The sequence below is a fragment of the Elephas maximus genome, chromosome 3 (assembly GCF_024166365.1).
Source record: "Elephas maximus indicus isolate mEleMax1 chromosome 3, mEleMax1 primary haplotype, whole genome shotgun sequence".
Lineage (NCBI taxonomy): Eukaryota > Metazoa > Chordata > Mammalia > Proboscidea > Elephantidae > Elephas > Elephas maximus.
This window is the reverse complement of record NC_064821.1, coordinates 197,470,379-197,495,437: the sequence shown is the minus strand read 5'-3', so window position 1 is coordinate 197,495,437 and position 25,059 is coordinate 197,470,379. Positions and strand designations below refer to the sequence as shown.

The window sequence follows — 25,059 nt, the reverse complement described above, 5'->3', positions numbered from 1 at the left end:
TCGAGTCTGCTCCTCTGACTTCCTATTGCGTTGTCTAATTCTGTAATTTTATTGTTAATCTTTTGGATTTCTGCATGCTGTCTCTGTATGGATTCTTGCAACTTATTAATTTTTCCACTATGTTTTTGAATGATCTTTTTGAGTTCTTCAACTGTTTTATCAGTGTGTTCCTTGGGTTTTTCTGCAGTTTGCCTTATTTCATTTCTGAGGTCATCCCTGATGTCTTGAAACATTCTGTAAATTAGTTTTTTATATTCTGTATCTGATAATTCCAGGATTGTATCTGCATTTCGGAAAGATTTTGGTTCTTTTGTTTTGGGGGTTGTAGAAGCAGTTATGGTCTACTTCTTTATGTGGTTTGATATCAACTGCTGTCTCCGAGCTATCACTAAGATATAGTGTGAAAAAAGATATAGTAGTGATTTATTCTATAATTGCTCACTGAGTCTTATCTTGTTTTGTTTTCTTTCAATATACGTGGATGGGCTACTAGATTGTGCTGTCTTGTTTGTTGTAGCCCTTGACTTACTTATGACCTATTACCAGCTGGTTTGGGCTGTTGCCAGATATATATGCCTGAGTCTATTCACTATTCTTGAGTAGAATCTGATTGTGGGTTATCAGGTGTGTGCTGCACCCTAACACCTATCCACCTCGAGAAGTACTGGTGATAGTTGTGTGCACCAGATTCTATTAGCAGCTGGGGTTCACCCTCCGGCGGGGGGCAGGATGCTGACAGGCTTCCCCCAAGTGTCAGTGAGGTAGGTGTGTATCTATTCCTATAGCACCTTGGTGGGAGGGCTCTGCAGCTGTACCTTAGGCCCCCAATGCAAGTGCCTCTAATGATTGGTAGGTGTTACCCTCCTTAGACCCCTAAGGCAAGAGGCTAGGTGGTCTGGGGCAAGCTTCAGCCCTCAGTTCCCTGTTTTGGGTCAGTTAGGGCTCTGTTGAATAAGCAGAGATATCAGACCTGGGAAACTTGTTTTTCCAGTAAATCCGCTAAAAAAAAATGCAGTCAGATCCCTATCAGAACTGCCTTTGCATTATAACAGCCACCTTGTTCCCTGTAAGGATGAAAGCCCGAGATTTGGATCATATATGCTTGGCTGGAGCTGGTTCTGTGTTTTTAGTCCAATTAGGGAAGGATTTTTGGCCCCTGGGTTTTTTGTGGTTGCTTCTCTCAGGCCAGAAGAATGCGTTAGGAAAAGACAAAAAAAAAAAAAAATAGGGAAAAGAAAAGCCGCGGATCCAGAGCCGTTCTCCCTCTGGCTCAGGAAATTCCAATGTTAATGAAGCCACCTGGGAAGGGGAGGGGAGGGTTCAGAAAAACAGGAGAGAGTAGCACCCCGGAATATAGCCAAAGTTGCTTATCTTGCTGGGATGACTATTTTACCTGAGATTCCTGAGGGGCGTGTTGCCTATGTGTCCTGGCTGTGTGGGGATTGTCCCCGAGGGTCTGGCCCACTGAAGCCGTGGTCAGATCCTCCGCTGCCAGTCCAAAGCCCAGCGTCAAGGTTCCCCTGCTGGGACGCTGCACTCCTGGCTCCAAAATCAGTCGCTGCCTCCTGGGGACTTCTCGGCCCACCAGCCGCATCGCCACGCCGCCCCTGTGGACCCGCTTGGCCCCCTCCTGGGGTTAGTTCAGGGGAGTAGGGCTGCGCCCCGTGTTTGCGCCCTGACCGGATGCCGTGTTCAGCTCCCCTGTGCCCAGTCCAAAGCCCGGCGCCAAGGTTCCCCGGCTGGGATGCTGCACTCCCGGCTCCAAAACCAGTCACTGCCTCCCAGGGACTTCTCCTCCCACCAGCCGCAGCGCCACGCTGCCCGCGTGGACCAGCTGGGCCCCCTCCTGGGGTCAGTTCAGGGGGGTAGGGCTGCGCCCCGTGTTTCCGCCATCTCAAGATGTTGTGTTCAGCTCCCCTGGGCCCAGTCCTAAGTCCGGCGCCAAGGTTTCCTGACTGGGATGCTGGCTCCAGGCTCTGAAAACAGTCGCTGCTTCCCTGCAGTTGTTCATTCTCCATCTCTGTCACTCAGGTCAACTCTTTAAATCTGTGTTTGTTGTTCAGGGTTCATAGATTGTCATGTATGTGATCGATTCACTTGTTTTTCTGAGTCTTTGTTGCAAGAGGGATGCTAGGTAGCCTCTACCTAGTCAGCCATCTTGGCCCCCCCAAAATATGCATTCTTTTCCACACAGATGGAACATTCTCCAGAATAGACCATATTTTAGGCCACAAAGCAAGCCTTAACAAAATAAAAAACATCAAAATAATACAAAGCATTTTCTCTGATCACAATGACATAAAAGTAGAAATCAATATCAGGAATAACAAGAAAAAAAATCAAAGACATGGAAACTGACTAACACCTTGTTTAAAAACCACTGGGTAATAGAAGGAATCAAAGTGGAAAAAATTTTCTAGAATCTACTGAGAATGAAAACACATTTTACCAAAATATCTGGAACAACAAAAGCAGTGCTTAGAGGTCAATGTATAGCAATAAATACACACATCAACAAAGAAGAAAGGGCAAAAATCAAAACATTTATCCCTACAACTCGAACAAGTAGAAGGAGAAAAGAAAAGAGGCCCATGGTCACCAGAAAAAAGGAAATAATAAAGATCAGAGCAGAAATAAATGAAACAGGAACAGAAGAGCATTGGAAAGACTCAGCAAGAACAAAGGGCAACAATGGTAATTTCTATAACATAGAAAAAAAAAATAGCATAGACAATCCTACAAAAATAGTGTTAACAAACACTAATTTATGAATGGATTCATAGCCAGATAGATATGGCAAGAGATGTGGGAGGGTATAAGGTAATACACCCATCTGAAGATATAGGTCTGGTGGTGGAAATTTCTACACACATAACTGTAGGTGATGCTTCTATATCAGTACAGGCAATAAACCACACAAGGGTCACAGCCAGGGCAAAGTTTTAGACATAACCAAATGCCCCTCAGGATGAAGTTCCTGGGCTCAGAGGTGAAGGACTGTAGACTCGGTGGACATCTATATCAGTTGGCAGAACTTAGGTCATAAAAACAAAGTTCTACATCCTACTGAGTAGTGTTGGGTTCTTCAAAGCTTGCGAGTGACCATCTAAGATACAATTATCCATCTCTTCTCTTACTCTCCGGAGAAAAAGAGAAAAAAGAGAATTAAGAAAACCAAAGATCCAAGGGTGCAACTAGTCCAAAGGAGTAAGGAGCCGCATGAACCACAGCATAAAGGACCTCAAGAGCAGAAGAACTAGATGGTGCCTGGCTACCACTACCAACCACTTTTTTTGAGGGACACAACAGAGAGTACTGTATAAAGCAGGAGAAAAATCGTAGAAAAAAAGATTCACAGAAAAGACTAGATTTACTGGTCTGATAGAGACTGGAGGAACCCCTGAGACTATGGCCCTAAGACACCTTCTGAACCAGAAATGAAGCCGTTACCAGAGACCACCTTTCAGCCAAACCATAAACAGGCCCATAAAATAAAGAACACCCAAAAGGAACATGTTCCTTAGGCAATCTATTATATGTGATCAAAACGGCAGCATTTGCCAAAAGCAAAGATGAGAAGGCAGAAATGGGTAGCAATTCAGCATGATAGAAAACAGGGACCTAGGATGAAAATGGGGGAAAGGCAGGCACATCATGGGGTATGGAACCAATGTCATTAAACATATTGTGTACAAACTATTGAACGGGAAACTCATTTGCCATGAATTTTTCACCTAATGCTCAAAAAAAAAAAAAAAAATGATAGCGAAGAATTAGATGAGAGGCTCTTTAAGTGTTCCAATGATCCCTGAAATGTTGTTGTGTGGAGGGGCAGAGGATGCGGCTAGACCAGGGAGCTGGTACCTTGTTTAAGGAGCTGCTGAATGGGGTTGGCAGAGGCTCCTGAGTAGTTTGGGGACCACTATCAGTTGGAGGTGTGCTGGCCACTGAAGTCTTTGGAAGCTGAATCTGCTTCTGGGTTGGCTTCATCCACTTGAAGTCGTCAGTGGTTCTGTTTGGTTTTCCCCATCTCTGAAAGTATTTAGTGTTTTTCTGGTTAATGGTTTTCAGTAGTACTTGAAGCACAACATCTTTTCATTACTTAGAATAACCTTTTTATTACTAAAAAAAATTATCCCCTTGACTCCAAACACGTCCTTTCTCTGATAACAATTCCTCCGGATAATTGTCAGAGTGTTTCTCCTGCAATGTAAAGCTTATCAGACATTCTGCATAAAAGTTTTAAATTTGTTACCTAATTTTTCACAATGAAGTTTACCTTTCTTGAGTTCTGACAAAAGATTATACTATCTGGTCTGTTTTTTATCCTCTGGCCTCATCTTCCCATTGTCTTCCACATTTTCTTTAAAATTCCGCTTGTATTGAACTCCTTGTGTTGTTTCATACTTTTCAGAATTTGTATCTGACTTCCTCTCTTCCTATTACATTTCCCAACATCTTCATCTTGGTAGGAACACTAGTACCTACTACGAATTGATTTCTTCTGATATACCAGGAACTTAGATAAGCAATGCATATGCATTATTATATTTAACTTCCAAACCAACTCTGTGAGGTAGAAACTTTCCCCATTTTAGAGAGGAACACTAAAGCCACTTGCTCTATATTATGCAACTAGTGAGAGCTGGAGTCAGCTCTATCTTACTCCAAAGCCTTGCTCTTGAATACTACGTGAAATGACTTCCCTGCCCCCCTAATTCTTTCAAATATTACATTATTTAGCACAAATTCATAATCTTTGAAACCTGCCTCAATGCCATTTCCTTAATGTCTTTTTACAAATTTTCCATTTAAAATATGAGAAGAAGGGCATTGTTCAACTCCTCCCATCTCCTGCTCTACTGTCTGAGTAAAACAACAGAAATCTAGTCTTCCCAAATCTTAAACCAAATTATTTGTCTCTTTGAAAACTCACATTTAAACTAACATCTATCTAACTCCCACCTGTATGAAACTATGATTTTCAGATGTCAGCTTCCAGGCTTGGTCTGTTTTTCTCAGTCGAAAGCAGAAGCGTTGAAGCTTATCTCCTTCCTCACATTTGATATTGTGATATTTTCCTTTCCCCACTACATCCATCTTTCCTGTTTTGTCCTGAATTTCATAGACAGTGTTCTTCTTATTCACAGTTTTTTGAAACAGAAAATTAACATCCGTTTTCTGAGAACATAGTTACTACCACATATGTGACAAAGACCCTTGTGACAGAAGAAAAAGAAGATGTAGAACAGCAACTACTGGTATAAAGATACATGCACCTTAGGCTAGGTCTTCTCAGACAGAGAACATTCCTTTTATTACCGCTCCCCCACCCTGCCTGCCCCTCTTTTTAGCCATTCTGGTCCCAGATGTTTGTTAGCTATGCTTTCCATGGTACTCTCAAGTCACCTATGTAAACACTACTATGTCTGCTTTTATAATGTTTTAAAGCCCCTTATGTTTGAGTTGGAGCCCTGGTGGCACAGTGGTTAAGAGTTTGGGTGCTAATAAAAAAAAGTTGCTGGTTCGAACCCACCAGCTGCTCCTCCAGAGAAAGATGTGGCAGTCTGCTTCTGTAAAGATATACAGCCTTGGAAATCTTATGGGACAGTTTTACTCTGTCCTGTCAGAGTTGACTTGATGGCAGTTTTTTTTTTTCTTGTTTACATTTGAGTCATTTATAATGTAAAGTTGGAAATAGAGAATTTCTGAACTTGGAAATAGAAACCTATATACTTCCATGATGCTCTCTAGCCACTAACTGTAAGTTATTAAAACTGTAAATATAAGCCATTAGAAAGTTATTCTAACTTCAGAAATAGAGATGGAAGTAAAAGAGGTATGTCATAAATGCCATCTCTAAATTGTTCTAGGTACCTGCATGCTGTGATAAAGAAATATAACATTAAGCAAATCTTTATAGGGTGGCCTTGAGATATGAATATGTTACAAAACAACTCCCTTAATTAAAAAAAATTGCTGTAAAAATATAAAGACTATAACATGCCAATTCAACATTTTTTTACATGTACAATTGAATAAAACCAATTATATCAATCGAGTTGTACAACCATTACCAATACCTGTTGCCAAATTTTCCATTACTGTTTAGGCAGCATAGCATTTTTGTTTATGAGGATGGAACAGTTGTCAATAATCCCATTAATTTTTAATTAATCAAATCTCTATAAATTGGTCTTAGGGCGTAAATACGTCATACAAAAATTTTCTTAATTGGCTTTGAGACATAAACATGTCATAAACAACCCCCTTAATCTCTAATCTTTTTTTTATTATGCTTTAAGTGAACATTTATAAATCAAGTCAGTCTTTCATACAAAAACTTACACACATCTTTCTATGTACTCCTAGCTTCTCTCCCACTAATGAGACAGCACATTTCTCCTCTCCACCCTGTATTCCCCGTGTCCATTCGACCAGATCCTGTCCCCCTCTGCCTTCTCATTCTGCCTCCAGACAGGAGCTGCCCACATAGCATCATAAGTCTACTTGAGCCAAGAAGCTCACTCCTCACCAGTATCATTTTCTGTCTTACAGTCCGGTCCAATCCCTGTTTGAAGAGTCAGCTTTGGGAATGGTTCCTGTCCTGGGCTAGCACAAGGTCTGGAGATCATGTCCTCTGGGGTCCCTGGAGTCTCAGTCAGACCATTAAGTCTGGTCTTTTTACAAGAATTTGAGGTCTGCATCCCTCTGCTCTCCTCCTCCATCAGGGATTCTCTATTGTGTTCCCTGTCAGGGCAGTCATCGATGGTAGCTGGGCACCATCTAGTGCTTCTGGTCTCAGGCTGATGTAGTCTCTGGTTTCTGTGACTCGTTCTGTCTCTTGGGCTCATATTTACTTTGTGTCTTTGGTGTTCTTCATTCTCCTTTGCCCCAGGTGGGTTGAGACCAATTGATGCATCTTAGATGGCAGCTTGCTAGCATTTAAGACCCCAGATGCCACTCACCAAAGTGGGATGCAGAACGCTTTCTTAATACATTGTGTTATGCCGATGGACCTAGATGTCCCCTGAAACACTGGTCCCCAGATCCCTGTTCCTGCTACTCTGGCCTTCGAAGCATTTGGTTGTATTCAGACAACTTGTTTGCTTTTGGCTTATTCCAGTTGTGCTGACCTTCCCTGTATTGTGTGTTGTCTTTCCCATCACCTAAAACAGTTCTTGTCTGCTATCTAATTAGTGAATACCCTTCTCCCTCCCTTCCCACCCTCATAACCATCAAAGAATATTTAAACTTTTTCTTGAGTTCTTATAATAGTGGTCTCATACAATATTTGTCCTTTTGCAACTAATCACATTCAGCATAATGCCTTCCAGATTCCTCCATGTTATATGAGATGTTTCACGGATTCATCATTGTTCTTAATCATTGCACAGTATTCCATTATGTGAATATACCGTGATTTATCCATTCATCCATTAATGGGCACCTCGGTTGCTTCTATCTTTCTGCTATTGTAAACAGTGCTGCAATCAACATAGGTGTGTATATATCTGTTCATGTAAAAGCTCTTATTTCTCTAGGATATATTCCAAGGAGTGGGATTGCTGGATCGTATGGTAGTTCTATTTCTAGCTTTTTAAGGAAGTGCCAAATCGATTTCCAAAGTGGTTGTACCATTTTACATTCCCACCAGCAGAGTATAAGTGTTCCAGCCACTCTACAACCTCTCCGACATGTATTATTTTATGTTTTTTGCATTAATGCCAGCCTTGTTGGAGTAAGATGGAATCTCACTGTAGTTTTGATTTGCATTTCTCTAATGGCTAATGATTGCAAGCATTTCCTCATGTATCTGTTAGCTACCTGAATGTCTTCTTTAGTGAAATGCCTGTTTATGTCCTTTGCCCATTTTTTATCTGGGCTATTTGTCTTTTTGTTGCTGACTTTTTGCAGTATCGTGTATATTTTAGAGATCAGATGCCGATCGGATTTGTCATAGCCAAAACCTTTTTCCCAGTCTGTAGGTGATCTTTTTACTCTTTTGGTGAAGCCTTTGGATGAGCATAAGTGTTTGATTTTTAGGAGCTCCCAGTTATCTAGTTTCTCTTCTGGTGTTTGTGCATGGTTAGTAATGTTTTGTACACTGTTTATGCCATGTATTAGGACTTCTAGTGTTAATCTCTAATCTTAAAGAAAGAATGCTATATATAGTTATTCTCTGATGTTGAAAAAGCAATAAAGCATACTGAGGTATGTTTAAATATGACAGCAGCTTGCAAAGTCAAGGTGTGGAAATTATATATAAACTTTGGGTTTCTGTTTACTTGTTGAGAGAAGACTGTGGTAAAAGCTCTGTCTGACAACCGAGCACCTGCTGAGATACTGCCCACTGGAGCTGACCTTGGTTCTTAGTTATGGGGGACCTCTTCTGAGTTTGAGATGTGGTCAAACCTTACTTTTGAGATCCCTTGTTAAAGGTAAATGCCTGAAGTCTCCAGATTTGGACTCTAATAATTGAACTAACATTGTAATTACATAGTAAATAATGGCCATTTCGATTTCGAGAAGAGTACAATTTAGTATTATCAGAAACAGGCAATTATAAATTGCAGTTGATTTTTTAAAATTTCTAGGTGTGTGTTTATGGTCTTTGTTCTACCTATATATTTCCTTCCTCCTAAACTCCCTTCCTCACTCTTCCACCATTTCTTTGTTTGATATTACACTCTTTAGACCTCAATTTAGATATCACCTACTTGACTGCATTAGATGACCCTGATTTATCCTTCATCGGCTGCACTGATTCTTATCTTAGTACTTGGTTTTTATTATTTAACTGAGTAAATGTATTTATTAAGAGTCTCCTGTGAAGTAGGCAAAGAGCCCTGGTGGCACAGTAGCTTGGCTGCTAACCAAAAGATCGGCAGTTCAAACCCACCAGCTGCTCCTTGGAAAGCCTATGGAGCAAATCTACTCTGTCCTATAGGGTTGCCATAAGTCGGAATCAACTCAAAGGCAATGGCTGAAGTAGGCACTGAAGTAGGTGCTGGTGTACAGTTGTTCACAGGGCTAGCAGAGTAGCCCTACACTTGAAGTCTATAATCAAGTGGGGAAGAAAAACATTGATTACCTACCACTACCGTAAGTGCTAGAAAAGAAAAGAAAAAAAAAATGGGGTCCTTCCAAAGCTAACTCCATGACGACTTCATCTAGTCTGAGTGAGGGCTCTAGGAAATTTTCCTGAGGAATGATATTACTACTGAAGTCTAGAGGGTGATAGGTTTAGCCAAGTTGAAAAGTTTCCAGGTAGAGGAAACACAGTGCATGAAAACCCTGAAGAAGAAAGGAGCCAGGTGTGTTGAAGAAATGTTAATAGATTAGCGAGCAAAGGGAGGCTGTGTGAAAGAGACCCAAGCAGTCGACAATGGACACGCTGCTGTGTGCGCCTGCACTGTTGTGGATGCCACACCTCTCTCTCCCTCCTCCTGAGACAACACAAGACAGAAAACTTCCTGAGGTCAGAAGTAATGTCAAGTTCATCAAATATGTCTTGTGGAAGCAAAAGATTAAAATATAGTGAATTCTTAATATATACACTTAATTAATTATTGGAGTTTTAAAAATAATAAGATTAGAAATTTCAAGCCTATATTTTAGGCTGAGGAAAAGAGGAAGAAATTACCTCAAGTAAGGACACAGAAGTTGGAGTTGATGATGAGATCTGGGGAGGTGGGTAGTGCCCTGTGGTTACAGATGTGCTGGCTGCTGAAGGACAGGGAGGCTGACTCTGCTTCTGAGACACTTTAATCCTTTTGGTTCCAGGGTTCTCTTCGGCTGTGCTTTTTCTTTTCTAAAAGTAATTTAATTTTTACTGTTGATAGTATTAAGTAATAACTGAAACAGAACATATTTTAATTACCATGTAGTAGGTATACTTATATCTCAATGCATTTTCCAGGAGAACTTGAGGGAGTGCTGCCCATAACCTGTCCAGGTTTAAGAGGTAGACACAGATGGATTCATTAAACTAGAGGGAAATTTATACACATCAGTCCTCTGAGACCTTTGTGGTGGGATATAACTGACTTGGAAAAAGGAAATCCAGGTTAGTGTATGTAAATATAAGCAAAGTGTCTTTCTAATCTGATTCTCATGTTAACACATCTCTGTAGGATGGGTTGGGTAGGAGGGATGATGATATCATATTTATGTCATAGTAATTTACGTTCCTCCTGAGCACAATTAACTGTTCTTGAATACCCATTCTTGTAATATTACCCATAATTTGTTAAGATCCACACAGTTGAGTGCCTTTGTGTAGACAGTAAAACACAGGTAAATATCTTTCTGGTATTTTCTGTTTTTAGCCAAGATCCATCTGACATCAGCAATGATGTGCCTCGTTTCATGTACTCTTCTGAATCTGGCTTGGACTTCTGGCAGTTCCCCGTGAATGTATTGCTGTAATCACTTTTAAATGATCTTCGGCAAAATTTTACTTGCTTGTGGTATTAATGATATTGGTCAATAATTTCCACATTCTGTTGGATCACATTTCTTTGGAATGGGAACAAGTACAGATCTCTTCCAGTTGGTTGGAAGCTGTCTTCCAAATTTTGACATAGATGAATGAGCACCTCTAGCACTGCATCTATTTCCTGAAACATCTCAACTTGTATTCTATCGATTTCTGGAGTATTGTTTTTTGACAATGCCTTCAGTGCAGCTTGGACTTCTTCCTTCAGTACCATTGGTTCTTGATCATATCCTATTTCCTGATATGGTTGAACATTGACCAGTCCTTTTTGGTATAGTGATTCCTTCCATCTTCTTTTGGTGCTTCCTTCATCATTCAATATTTTTCCAGTAGAACCCTTCAATATTGCAACTTGAGGCTTGAATTTTTTGCCAGTTTTTTCAGCTTGAGAAATGTGAGTATGCTCTTCCCTTTTGGTTTTCTAACTCCAGGTCTTAGCACATTTCATTGTAATATTTTGTCTTCTCGAGCTGCCCCTTGAAGTATTCTGGTAAGCTCTTTTACTTCATCATTTTTTCTGTTCCCTTTAGCTACTCTACATTCAAAAGCAAGTTTCAGAGTCTCTTCCGACATCCATTTTGGTCTTTTCTGTCTTTTTAAGGACCTTTTGCTTTCTTCATGTATGGTGTCCTTGATGTCATCCCATAACTCGTCTGGTTTTCAGTCATTAATGTTCAGTGCATCAAATCTATTCTTGAGATGTCTCACAATTCAGATGGAATATACTCAAGATCGTACTTCGGCTCTTGTGGATTTGTTTTAATTTTCCTCAGCTTCAACTTGAACTTGCATATGCACAACTAATAGTCTGTTGTGCCGTCAGCTCCTGGCCTTGTCTGACAGATGATATTGAGCTTTTCTATGGTCTCTTTCCACAGATGCAGTTAATTTGATTTCTGTGTATTGCATCTGATCATTTCCACGTGTATATATGTCATTATGTTGTTGAAAAAAGGCATTTCCAATGAATAGGCCATTGCTCTTGCAGAAGTCTATCACCTATTCTCTGTTGTCATTTCCTTCACCAAAGCCGTATTTTGCAACTATGATACTTCTTTGTTCCAACTTTTACATTCCAATCACCAGTAATTATCAACGCATCTGGATTGCATGTTTGGTTAATTTCAGACTGCAAAATTTGCTAAAAATCTTTAATTTCTTCATCTTTGGCACTAATGGTTGGTGCATAAACTTCAATAATTGCCTTATTAACTGGTCTTCCTTATAGGTGTATGGGTATTATCACTGACAGCATTGTGCTTCAGGATAGATCTTGAAATTCTTTTTTTGACAACGACTGTTATGCTGTTCCTCTTCAATTTGTCATCCCAGCTTAGAAGAGTGTGTTGTTGTTGTTGCTGTTAGGTGCTGTTGAGTCAGTTTTGACTCATAGTGACCCCAGGTACCACGGAACACTGCTGGGTCCTGTGCTATCCTTACAATCGTTGTTGTGCTTGAGCCCATTGTTGCAGCCACTGTGTCAATCTGTCTTGTTGAGGGTCTTCCTTTTTTTCTGCTGATGCTGTACACCAAGCATGACGTCCTTCTCCAGGGACTGATCCCTCCTAACAACACATCCAAAGTATGTAAGACGCAGTCTTGCCATCCTTGATTCTAAGGAGAATTCTGGTTGCACTTCTTCCAAGACAGATTTATTCATTCTTTTGACAGTCCGTGGTATATTCAATATTCTTCACCAACACAATTCAAAGGCGTCAATTCTTCTTTGGTCTTCCTTATTCATTGTCCAGCTTTCACATGTATATGATGTGATTGAAAATACCATGGCTTGGGTCAGGCACACCTTAGTCTTCAAGATGACATCTTTGCTTTTCAACACTTTAAAGAGGTCCTTTGCAGGAGATTTGTCCGATGCAATGTGCCTTTTGATTCCTTGACTGCTGTTTCCATGGGTGTTGACTGTGGATCCAAGTAAAATGAAATCCTTGACAACCTCAATCTTTTCTTCATTTATCATAGAAGATCATATGATTGTCCAATTCAGAATGGACAATACAGTCAGTACATTTCAGCTCACTAATGACTAGGATATTGATCTTTATTTATTCCATTTCATTTTTGACAACTTCCAATTTTCCTTGATCTGTACTTCATATATTCCATGTTCTGATTACTAACAGATGTTCACAGCTGTTACTACTCATTTTGAGTCATATCACATCAGCAAATGAAGGTCTTGAAAGCTTTACTCTATCCATATCATTAAACCTGACTCTACTTAAAGGCGGTAGTTTTTCCACAGTCATATTTTGAGTGCTTTCCAACTTGAAGGGCTCATCTTCCAGCACTATATCAGACAATATTCTGTTGCTATCCATAAGGTTTTCACTGGCCAAATTTTTTCAGAAGTGGATTACTGGGTCCTTCTTCCTAGTCTGTCTTAGTGTGGGAACTCTGCTGAAACCTGTCCACCATGGTGACCCAGCTGTTATTTGAAATATCAGTGGCATAGCTTCCAGCAGCACAGCAACATGCAAGCAACATCAAACTGACATACAAATGGTGGCAGTCATTTGAACAGAACTAGCGGTACTGTGTGATTTAAAATCAGAAATGGTGTGCATCAGGGTATATCCTTTCATCATACTTATTCAATCTGTATATTAAGCAAGTAATTTGAGAACCTGGACAATGTGAATAAAAATGCACCATCAAGATGGGAAGAAGGCTAACAGCCTGTGATATACAGATGGCACAACCTTGCTTGTTGAAAGTGAAGAGGACTTGAAGCACTTACTGAAGAAGATCAAAGACTGTATGAATTACGCTCAACATAAAGAAAACAAGAAATCCTTACAACTGGACCAATAAGGAACACCATGATAAACAGAGAAAATATTGAAATTGTCAAGGACTTCATTTTGTTTGGATCAACAATCAATGCCCATGAAAGCAGAAGTCAAGAAATAAAAAAATGTATTGCATTGGGTAAATTTGATGCAAAAGACCTCTTTCAAGTGTTAAGAAACAAAAATGTCTCTTTGAGGGCTAAGGCACACCTAATCCAAGCCCTAATATCTTCAGTCACCTCATATGCATGCAAAAGCTGCATAATGAATAAGGAAGACTGAAGAATTGATGTGTTTGAATTATCGTATTAGAGAAGAATAATGATTATGCCTTGGACTGCCAGAAGATCTAACAAATCTGTCTTGGAAGAAGTATAGCCAAAATGCTCTTTAAAAGCAAGGATACTAAGACTTCATTTCATCTATTTTGGACATGTTATCGAGAGGGACCAGTCCATGGACACAGACATCATGCTTTGTAAAGTAGAGGGTCAGCAAAAAAATAGGAAGACCCTCAGTGAGATGGACTGACAGTAGCTGCAACAATGGGCTCAAACATAGCAACTGTGAGAACGGTGCCGGACTGGGCAGAGTTTCATTCTGATGTACATAGGGTCACTATGAGTTGAAACGGACTTGATGGGACCTAACAACAATTTACATTTATTAAAGTGTCTAGCTCATTGCCTATTACAAACGGGATGGTCAATAATTACTCAATTTTGAAAATCCATACCTTGATGGAAAATTAATGAAGAGCCAAGCATCTAAATGGGGAGAATTTATGAAAGAGCCATAAAAGAAATTTCTTCTATGGCTTTGCAAGTTTAGTTCTCTTCCTCGAGCTTACCTGGCCCCCAGGAGTCTCCTCTGCTCTTTCAAATGTAAGAGATTTACTTGTGGTGGGTGCAGGTATAGCAGGACTTGTGGCTTTCTGCTTGCTGTTGTTCACTGGAAACCTTTTTTCTTTGATTTTCTTTTCAACTAATGCAAAAAGGAGGACACAATGAACACAGAAAGCTGGTTTAACTGGTATAATTTCAGAGAGAGAATACTATTTCATTTCAGCTCCTGCTTGTGGGTCTAAGTATGCTCTCATTCACCTCTACTGCATTAGCCCAGCCTGGCCACAAGGCGAATAATCGTCCCCACATAGGACAGACCCTGTCTCATGCATCCTCAATGGTTTCCTTCATGTTCCTGTGTCCTCAATGGTTTCCTTCATGTCCCTGTGCAATCAGCATGTCCAACTCATCCTCTGGACTCCTATGCACCTAAGGAAATCTCTTTCCCATCCTATCATTACCTTTAAAAAAATCTAAGGTGTTCTTAATGCTGACTGGCGGGTTATCTTCTGTAGAAGATGTGTTCAAAGTAAAGAAATCAGTGAAAGAAAATATGATCTGGATTTATGAGGTGACAAAGTAAAGATACTAACATTTGACATTTTAAGGTTTCCATTTGCTTGCTTGCTTTTGTGTTTTACAGTGATTTTACAAGACAGGAAGCTCTTCACATCTTTGAGAAGTAAACTTTCACATAAGCACCACCTCATCTCTGTTACTTTGAGGATAATGACAATGGAGTCAATAGTCTTAAGAGAGCATGGGCATTCATTTGTTAAATATAACTATTTTAAAGAGAAACCACAATATTTGTTATTTCGCTTTTTCATTTTCTAATCTAATGTACTGGTGGCCTCAGTCTCTCATTCGGTTTCCTCTGCCTTTTATTCTTTATCTGCACCTACATATACCCTCCAAAATACATCAATTTCTATGTTTTCAACTTGTTGGAAGCTGAGGTTCCACCATTATTATGGCTAACGATTCTTAAGATGAGAAAGAGATATATCAACTATGACCAAGCAGGGCTCTATTCAAGGTTGAAACAGGTGTGAGGAAAGTTAGAGTAAATGAGTCTCCCCTATTACCTTTTATCTTCTCATGTCTAAGAGTTTTAGCAAGGTCTTTAAGGCCTTCGATATCTTCAAACAATTCAATTAGAATGTCCAAACAGGTAGCACCTGGGAACTTGTCTTCCATCAAGTCAGCAATCTGAATTTTATTATATCCATATTGTGCTTTTTTATTCAGCTGCAAATCATGGGCTAGTACAGACTTAACCATGTTAAATTGATATTCACTGATGGGCTGTAGTCCCTTCAGTAGAAGAATTTTCTTGTATTCATTCACCATCTCTCAAGTTATGGCTGAGCCTGCCAGAGAAAAAAATGACAGGCAATGTTACACAATTATACGGAGAGTTTTGAAGACAGGACATGCCTATTTGAGTGAATGGCCTGGGGCAAAATGTTGTCAGTGAGTGTGTGTGTGAAAGAGGAACTATAATCACCAGCTGTGTCACTGTGGAAACTGGGTTCTGTGTTAGGAAATTCTAAAAAATGATTCCCTATTAATGATAGTTGAGTTTGGTCATGCGTGGGTGTGGTGGAAGGAGGTCTGAAAACAGATCATTTAAACAGTGTTTAGAGTATGGGTTATGCAGCGTCCAAGTCCTTGGCTCCTTTTCCCTTTCTATGTTGGGGCTGGTACCTGGCCCTGAGTCTCTGCCTGTTGATTCCTATCTCTTCCCACACCCATTATGAATGACAAGGCAAAATGAAAATGGGCTCCAACCTCTTTCTTTATATACCCTTCTGCCATGGTACTGCAGTTCCATGATGGGATACATACTCTTGTCCACTTGACTTTTTCCTACTCTGTGCTCACTAATATCCTCTCTCCTTCAGGGTTGAGCCACATCCTTTGTGTCCTTTGTGCACATAATACCATCACTTTCTTGGACTCCTACATACATAATGGTGCAGGGCCACAGCATTTGGCCTGGATTATTTTAATATTTTGTTATCATCCTTACAGGCTTAATTTCTCTAATCAGATCTTTCCACCCAACCAGTTAACTTTCTAAAAAAGCCATGGTTCCATCCCACTTGAAGACCTGCAATAGTTTCCCACTTTCTTTAAAAGAATAAATCCTTATTTCTTACATGACTTGGAAATTTTGCATAATCGGTGTCTTTTTTACTTCTTTCCATTTAAGCTCCAGGATTTTGTAGCACACATTGCTTTTCAAGCTTTTTGCCTTGAATGCACTTCCTGAACTTGTCTAGGAAGATAGCTTTAGAGAACGCATGTTCTAATTCAAACTAATCAAGTTTAATTTATACTTCCTATCATTTTTTTTTTTTTAATCAAGATATGGAAACCCTGGTGGCATAGTGATTAAGTGCTATGGCTGCTAACCAAGAGGTCAGCAGTCCAAATCTGCCAGGTGCTCCTTGGAAACTCTATGGGGCAGTTCTACTCTGTCCTATAGGGTCACTATGAGTCGGAATCGAATCTACAGCAGTGGGTTTTGGTTTTTTGGGGGGTATCAAGATATACACATAGGCAGATGTATTCAGTCTGATACCAGTCATGTGGGAATCCTTCTATTTCATATTTTTACATAAAACCAAAAAACCAAACCCATTGCTGTCAAGTTGATTCCAACTCATAGCAACCGTATAGGACAGAGTAGAACTTCTCCATACGGTTTCCAAGGAGTGCCTGGTGGATTTCAACTGCTGACCTTTTGATTAGCAGCTGTAGCTCTTAACCACTATGCTGCCAGGGTTTCCCATTTTTACATAGACTGTCCTAAATTCTGAATATAATATGGGGCCTAGTGACTCAGTGGTTAAGATAACCCAACCAAACCAAACCTGTTGTCATCAAGTCAATTTGCATCATAGCATTAATAGGCGTGAAAATCACTATTTGTAAAAAATGACTCATCTCAATACGGTCTTTTTTTGCTCAGTATTTTCCCTCAATGACTGACACAAGAAGCAAAATACAAGTGTTAAGAGCTTAGGCTTTGGAGTTTAGAAGACCAGGCTCCTTGTACATAATAATTTGATTATACAGTTTAATAGACATAATTAGAAAACATATTAGTAATTTGTAAGATCAAATTAAGACTCTCAACAAGGAGATAAGATGGAATGAAGAAGTAGAATACATAAAATAAAATGTAAGAGATGTCAGAGTGCAGGTGAAAATGTCGATGTTTCTACACTATTAGTTGCAGAGGGAGAACAAACTAAAATGAAAAAGAGAAAATATTTGAAGAAATAATGGAATAAACTTCTTGGAATTAAAGTAATGTGAATGTCCTCAAATCAAACCAATAGGGTGTTAAATAGGAGAGTGAAGGAAAACTCACACTAGGACACAAAATGGCGAGGCAGAAAAATATCAAAAAGAAAGGAAAAATCTGTAAGCTTCTAGAGATAAAGAGTAGATCACCTACAGAGTGGAGCAAGATGGCAATATAAGGAGTTCCATATGCCCATTCTCCTTCAAAAAACTGAGAAGAAAACAAGTAAAAACTGATGAAATTGATAATCTTGGAACTCTGGTCATCAATTAAAGGGTTGGAGGACCAAAGTGAGAGCTGAATCAAGAAAAAGGTATATATGAATAGTGGGAGGACTCCCTGCTAGGAGAGTCTTCTGCTACAGCTGCAACTCCTGTGTGGGAACTCTATTGCCAGAGTTGCATTTTGATGCTCATGAGATGGGAGATTTGCGGCAAGCAATTAGTGGCAGTTGGTAATTCCAAACAGGGGGGCAAGTAGTGGAGGGGCATAGTCCGTGTCCCTGAAGGGGTGTAGTACCAAAGCAGCATGGTCAACATCCCTGTTATGTGGTGAGGAGTTGACCACACCAAGTGCTAAAAGCCTTAGAGTTTGGTGATGAAGTGTCACATCTAGCAACCCCTATCCAAGGAACTTAGAGGAAAAAATAGTGACAGCCGGAGCCTCTGGGCAGGGAGATCAACAGGGAAGGGATAGCAGTGAGTGCACCTAGATAAGGAGTCTGGAGTGGAAGCAGGGAACTACAATCTTCAATAATTTAAAATCATAATAATAATAAATAATAGCAAGAATGAAGAGGAAAAAAGCAAACTCAAGAGAAGGGGAATAATGTAATAGCTTAATGTCCTGATTACAACAGACAGTCAAAAAGCATATGAAAAGGCAGGAAAGGATGGCCCATCCAAAAGATCCAAATAAGAATATGAAACTGTTCCCAAGAAAGGACAGATAGTGGAATCTCTTGATGAAGACTTTAAAACAACAGTATTAAGTTTTCTCAAAGAATTAAAGAAAGACTCTGAAAAAGAACTAAAGGAAATCAGGAAAATAATACAAGCCAAGAATTTAATTAAAGAGATAGAAATTTATATATACATCAAACCAAACCAAACCCATGGCTGTCAAGTCGATTCCAACTCATAGCGACCCTATAGGACAGAGTAGAACTGCCCCATAGAGTTTCCAAGGAGCGCCTGGCAGATTAGAACAGCTGACCTCTTGGTTAGCAGCCATAGCACTTAACCACTATGCCACCAGGGTTTCCATATATATATATATATATATACACGTACAGAGCTAAAAAATACAATAATAGAAATGAAAAATTTTCTGGAAGGACTCAGTGGCAGATTTGGGTTGGCATAAGACAGAATCAGAAAACTTGAATATAGTTGCATAATTTATTTATATATTTTAGATATTTGACCCTTTTAGATACATGGACAAATTCCTTGAAACACATAAACTTCATACATTGACTCAGGAACAAATAGTGGATCTCAACAGATCCATAAAAAGTGAAGATACTGAATCAGTAACCAAAACTTCCTGACTAAGAAAAGTCCTGGACCAGATACCTTCACCGGGGAATAGAAGAAGTGACCCCAATCCTATTTAAAATTTTCCATAAAATAGAAGTAGGAACACTTCCTTACTTATTCTAGGAGGCAAACATTACTCTAATACCAAAGCCAGACATAGACACCACAAGAAAAACAAAAACAAAAACAAAAAAACTACCTATCAATGTCCCTAATGAAAACAGATGCAAAAATACTGAACAAAGTATTAACTAATAGAGTCCAAAAACGTATTAAGAGTGTTATACACCATGATCAAATAGAATTCATCACAAGAATGCAAGGTGGTTTAACTTAAAAAAAAAAAAAAATCAATCACTCATTAATAGAACAAAGTGGGGAAAAAAACCACGATCATCTCAATCTATGCAGAAAAGGCATTTGACAGCATTCATTCACGACCAAAGCATTCAACTAGATAGAAATAGAAGGGAAATTCCTCAATATAATAAAGGGCACGTATGAAAAACTCATAGGTAGCATCATCCTCAGGAACAAGACAAGAATGCCCCCTCTCACCTTTGCTATTCAACATTGTTTTGGAAGTCCTAGCTAGAGTAATTAAGATAAAAATATATATATATATATATACACACACACACACATATATATGGTATCCAAATCAAGCAGGAAAAAGTGAAACTATCCCTTTTTGCAAATGACATGATTCTATACGTTAAAAAACCCCAAAGATTCTATGAGAAAGCTATTAGAACACATGAATTCAGCAAAGTGGCAGAGTACCACATCAACCCATAAAAATCCATTGGGTTTCTATACATCAATGAACAAGTAGAAAAGGAGATGAAGGAAACATAACCATTTATAATAGCATCTAAAAGAATAAAGTACCTAGGGATAAATTTAACAGTGATGTCTCTAGAGGGATCCGGGAGTGGCGACCACACTGGATGACACCATCAGAAGGTGTGAGCACCAGGAGCAGTGATGATTTCTAGTGCCAGGCAAGCCTCCAGGTGCATGGTGCTGCTACCATCTTCAGAGTGGAGTGGATTTTTAGATTGGCAAGGACCTGGACATCACCATGAGGAGTAGAAGGCCAGGAGGTGGGAGCAGAGGGGCTGTGAGGGGTCACTAGGCATGTGCCAGGGAGAGAGGTACACAGGGAGCAGAGAGGGTACAGCCAGCCCACCTCCGCCACTACTCCTGCCTAGAGGGGCGAGGTGATGGGTTTCATCTGCGAACCCACAAGCGTGCCCTGTTGTTTTCTTTGCTGGGAGAGGGAGGATGTGTGTGACACCATCAATTATTGCGCTGGCAACACCACCCCTAGTGACGCCACTGACATTTAACCAGAAAGATGAAAAGCTATACAGAAAACTATAAAACACTACTAAAATAAATTAAGGAAGACTTTTAAACAGAAAGATATTTCATGTTTGTTAACGGGACGTTTTATTATAGTTAAGATGACAAATACTACCCAAAGTAATCTGTAAATTCAATGAAATTCTTACCAAATTTCCAACGGCCTTCTTTGCAGAAATGAAAAAGCCAGTTCTCTAATTTTCATGGAAGGGCAAGGGACCCCCAAATACCTAAAGCAGGCTTGAAGAAGAAGAATGAAGTAGGAGGAGTCACATTGCCTGATTTCAAAGCATACTATAAAAACACAGTAATTAAAACAGCCTGGTGTCGGTATAATAATCAACATATAAATGAATGAAACAGGCTTGAGAGCCCAGAAATAAATCCATACTGCTATGGTCATCTGTTTCGTTCTGTTGTACATAGGGTCAGTATGGGTTGGAACCCGCTGGATGGCACCGAACAACAACATGGTCATGGGGTTTTAGACGAGGATGCTAAATCAATTCAATGAGGAAGGAATAGTCTCTTCAATAAATGGTGAAGGGAAAATTGAATTTCCACCAGCAAAAGAATGAAACAGGATTTATACCATGATCAAAAACCTAAATGTGAAATCTAAAACTCTTGGATGAAAATATAGAGGCATGGCTGAAGGTTCTAGTTTTTGACAATGGATTATCACATATGACTACAAAAGCATGAGCATCAAAAGATAAAATAGATAAATGGGACCTCATCAAAATTAAATAATTTTGTTCATCAAAGTACTATACCAAAAAAATGGAAAGACAACCTACAGATAAGGAAAATTTTGGAAACCATATATCCTTTAAGGGTCTTATGCTCAAAATATATAAAAGCTCCTACAACTTAACAGCAGCAAGACAAACAATCCTATCAAAAAATGGGCAAAGGACGTGAACAAACATTTCACCAAAGAGGATATTCGAATGGCCAACAAGCATGTGAAAAGATGCTCAAGGTCATTAGCCATTAGGGAGATTCAAATCAAAACCACGATGCAAGTATGTATACACCTCACCCCCATTAGAATGGTAGTGGTCATTAAAACAGAGAACAACAGGTGTTGGCAAGGTTGTGGAGAAACTGGAACCCTCCTTCATTGCTGGTGGGTGTGTAAAATGGTAGAGCCACTGTGGAAAACAGATGGGCAGCTCCTCAAAAAGTTGACTGTAGAACTACCATATAAGCCAGCAACCCCAAACCTAAGTATATTTCCAGGAGAAATGAAAGCAGTAATGCAAACAGACACTTGTACATCAAAGTTCATTGTAGCAAATTTCGCAACAGTCAAAATGAGGGAACAACTGAAATGGCCATCAACAAATGAATGGATAAACAAAATGTAATACAGGGGAATATTACCCAAAAGAGAAATGAAGTCCTGATGTATGTCAAAACATGGATGAATGTAGAAAACATTATGCTGAGCTAAATAAGTCATAAAAGGACAAATACTGTATGATCTCTCTTAGTGAAATAACCAAATTGTAGCAACCAAAGATTATTAGTGGTTACAAGGTGGTGAGAAAGAGGGGAAAAGGGGGAATTTTGCTTAGGAGACACTGAGTTTATGTTAACGGTGGTAGAATAATTTGGAAAAGGATAACAATAAAGTTTGTACAAGATAAAGAATGTAATCAATATGACTGAACTATACGTGTAGAAATTGTTGAATTGGCAGATGTTTTGTTGTATATATTTCCAGCACAATTAAAAAAAAAAAAGAGTAGATTACCTACAAACTTTCAAGAATGAGCTGTTCAACAGCAAAACTGCATGCCGGAGGACAATGGAGTTTTTTTTTTTTTTTTTAATAGCACTCGCCTAAAACCCATATTTGTAATTTCAAAACCCCAAAAACTTTTGAAACCAAATGGTTATTGATTTTTTTTGATAATTTGCAAACAAAATTTGTTACCAAAATATAAGCCGATCTTAGATGACAAGAGGCTATGTATGATTTCTTTTAATTCTACTTTAGTATGAATGTTCATATGCTTTGCTGCAGAAATATTAGAGCATTTAATCTGATTGTAATAAACTACACCCTTCTGTTGTCTGCCTTAAATAGATTTTCTAAGGCCACCTAAAGGAACCTGGGTGGCTCAAGCCGTTTGCTCTCAGCTGCTAACCTAAAGGTTGGCAGTTGGAATCCATCTAGTGGATCTGCAGAAGAAAATGCTGGGCAAACTGCTTCTGTAAAGAATATAGCCAAGAATATCCTATGGATATTCTGTAACACATGGTGTCTCCGAGTCCAGGGGTCTACTTGATGGCAGCTAACAACAACAAAAGATCGCAGAAACTTGTCAAAATATAGTATTCAAAAGAATATACAGAAAGGACTAAACCCGTTAAATTTTCAAAGTGAATTTTTAATAAACTTACTTATATGTTGTTGACAAAAGGTCACGTAAAGTTGGAAAAAAATAGTTGGAAAAAGTTTTATCATGCAAATGGTAATTTAAAGAAATAACTTTACCTATATTAACATTTTTTTTTTTTATATTAACATAGGAGCCCTGGTGGTGCAGTGGTTAAGAGTTCAGCTGTTATCCAAAAGGTCGGCAATTCGAATCCAACAGCTGCTCCTTGGAAACCCTATGGGGCGGTTCTACTCTGTCCTATAGGGTCCTATAAGTTGAAATCAACTTGATGGCAGTGGGTTTTTCGTTTGGGATATTAGTGTAGCTTTACCCTTAAGGCAAAAAGCATCATTGGAATTAAAGCTTTAGTACACAGTGATAAAAGCTTCAAGTCCCAGGAAGATACAACAGTTCTAATTATCCATTTACCTTATTATTATTTTATATTCCCTCATATTATTACTATAAATATTATGTAGTATATTTCTCTATATATACATATCAAAGACTTGAAGGCAACTAACCACGACAATATATATGCATATACGTCGATACATGGATATATGTAAGAAACTTATTTACGTTAGAACTCTTTACAGTAGAAATTGAAAGAACTAAAAGTTGGCAAAAATCATGATTGTAATATGAGATATCAGTGTATCTCAATTGCTGAACAAACAAATTAAAGAAAAAATCTGCAAGTACTTAGAAAATTTGGCCCACACAATTAACAAACTTGAATGACAAACTTTATCTAACATTCAGAAAACTCTGAAAGTGACATGTAAGCCTTCCATTCCTCTGAAGCGCACACGAAATATTTTTGTACCAGGCTCTACAGAAATTCTAAAGCATTGCAAAAGGTAGGTATAGATTTAATTTACTCCATCTCCCTCTCTCCTCCACCACTTGCCTTTCAGTTTGTGATACTGTGGGGGGCTGTGTGTTGCTGAGGTGCTGGAAGGTATGCAACTGGTATTTCAAATACCTGTAGGGTCACCCATGGTGGACAGGAAGCAAGAACAGTGAGACTTGGTCTCATGTACTTTGGACATGTAATTACGAGAGACCAGTCCCTGGAGAAGGATATCATGCTTGTTAGAGGGTCAGCGAAAAAGAGGAAGACTCTCAACGAGATGAATCAACACAGCGGCTACAACTATGAGTTCAAATATATCATTATTGTGGGGATGGCACAGGGCTGGGCATTGTTTTCCTTCTATTGTAGACAGGGTCGCTGTAATCGAAAACTGACTGGGTGGCACCTAACAACAACAACAGCAACCTCTCTCCTACAAACTCTCACCGAGAATGTTTATCTATGACTCTGAAGAAAGCAGAGGCAATCCTTAAACGACTGAAATAATATCTTAACAGCTGATTTAGAACTGAGCTAAAACAAAATAAAAACATACTTATGAAAACATTAAGATGCCCTCTATTTGAACAACTGTGTCTGTCAAACTGAGAATTTTTCTGCTATGTGTATGTGTGCTTGCTTTCAGGTTTTTAAGATTGAGGTAATTCCATATATTACAGCCTTATATCCAGATTTATGTTTTAGTTAGTATTATATTATGATACTTTTCTCATGCCACTGTCTTGTCTTTTACCCAGGCCTCCACCACAGCCACAAAGTTTCCTTCTTATCCTGGAGCCAAGAACACCAAAGCCCTCCTCTAAATACCGACTCATGTCAGTAGAAGCCAAATAACTAATTTAAAACCTGCTTTAATCAAAATGCATTCCCATTTGTTTAGGTCTCAGTTGCGGTAGAATAAAAGATGTCTTATTTTTTTTTTTTTATAGTTTTTTTTTTTTTATAGTTACCTAGGTAAGCAAAAAATGAGAACCAAGCTACTGCTGTTTTCACTTTTCTGACTAGAGTTGCCATCCGCTCTTTTCCTGTATTAGAAACTCCAAAACAAATTCTCCCCTTGTAATCTTTGGTGACCACAGGACTCACCTAATGTGGAACTTCTTCCGCAGAGGTCTATATCTTTAGATCGTCTTCAGAAATACAAGAAACACTATTTATCCTGTAAGAGTACGAAGTAAACCAGGAAAGCTCTCCACAGATTGAAATGCAGTCATACTGTTGTGAAAAAAACGCCAAGAAAATGAAGTATTTCAAAAGATAACAAGGAAAAATGGCACTGGTTAGGGTCATTTAAAAACTCGTCTACTGCTGGCTGTCTTACACTTTGTTATAACACAGGAAGATAGAAATTGTTTTTTATGAAACAACTTTTGATACTGTTCCAATAGTGTTCTTAGCTTTC

At 39.0% G+C, this 25,059-nt stretch overlaps 1 protein-coding gene across 3 annotated transcripts in view; it reads right to left on the bottom strand.

Annotated features, from left to right (window-relative positions):
* The window catches only part of LOC126073796 (gamma-interferon-inducible protein 16-like), a 91,215-nt gene extending 66,160 nt beyond the window's left edge, over nt 1–25,055 (bottom strand). The window contains exons 1-6 of one of the 3 annotated variants that reach the window (XM_049880886.1): nt 24,744–25,054; nt 20,534–20,624; nt 15,245–15,529; nt 14,162–14,295; nt 9,647–9,814; nt 3,865–4,032 (exon numbers count right to left, since the gene is read on the bottom strand). In XM_049880886.1, the coding sequence (XP_049736843.1) occupies nt 3,865–4,032; nt 9,647–9,814; nt 14,162–14,295; nt 15,245–15,509 (735 nt within the window). In that variant the 5' untranslated portion in view covers nt 15,510–15,529; nt 20,534–20,624; nt 24,744–25,054. Of the gene's footprint in view, nt 1–3,864; nt 4,033–9,646; nt 9,815–14,161; nt 14,296–15,244; nt 15,530–20,533; nt 20,625–24,743 lie in introns of all 3 variants that reach the window. The other 2 variants (XM_049880885.1, XM_049880887.1) reach the window with 2 other exon arrangements.
* Between the last annotated feature and the right edge of the window lie 4 nt (nt 25,056–25,059).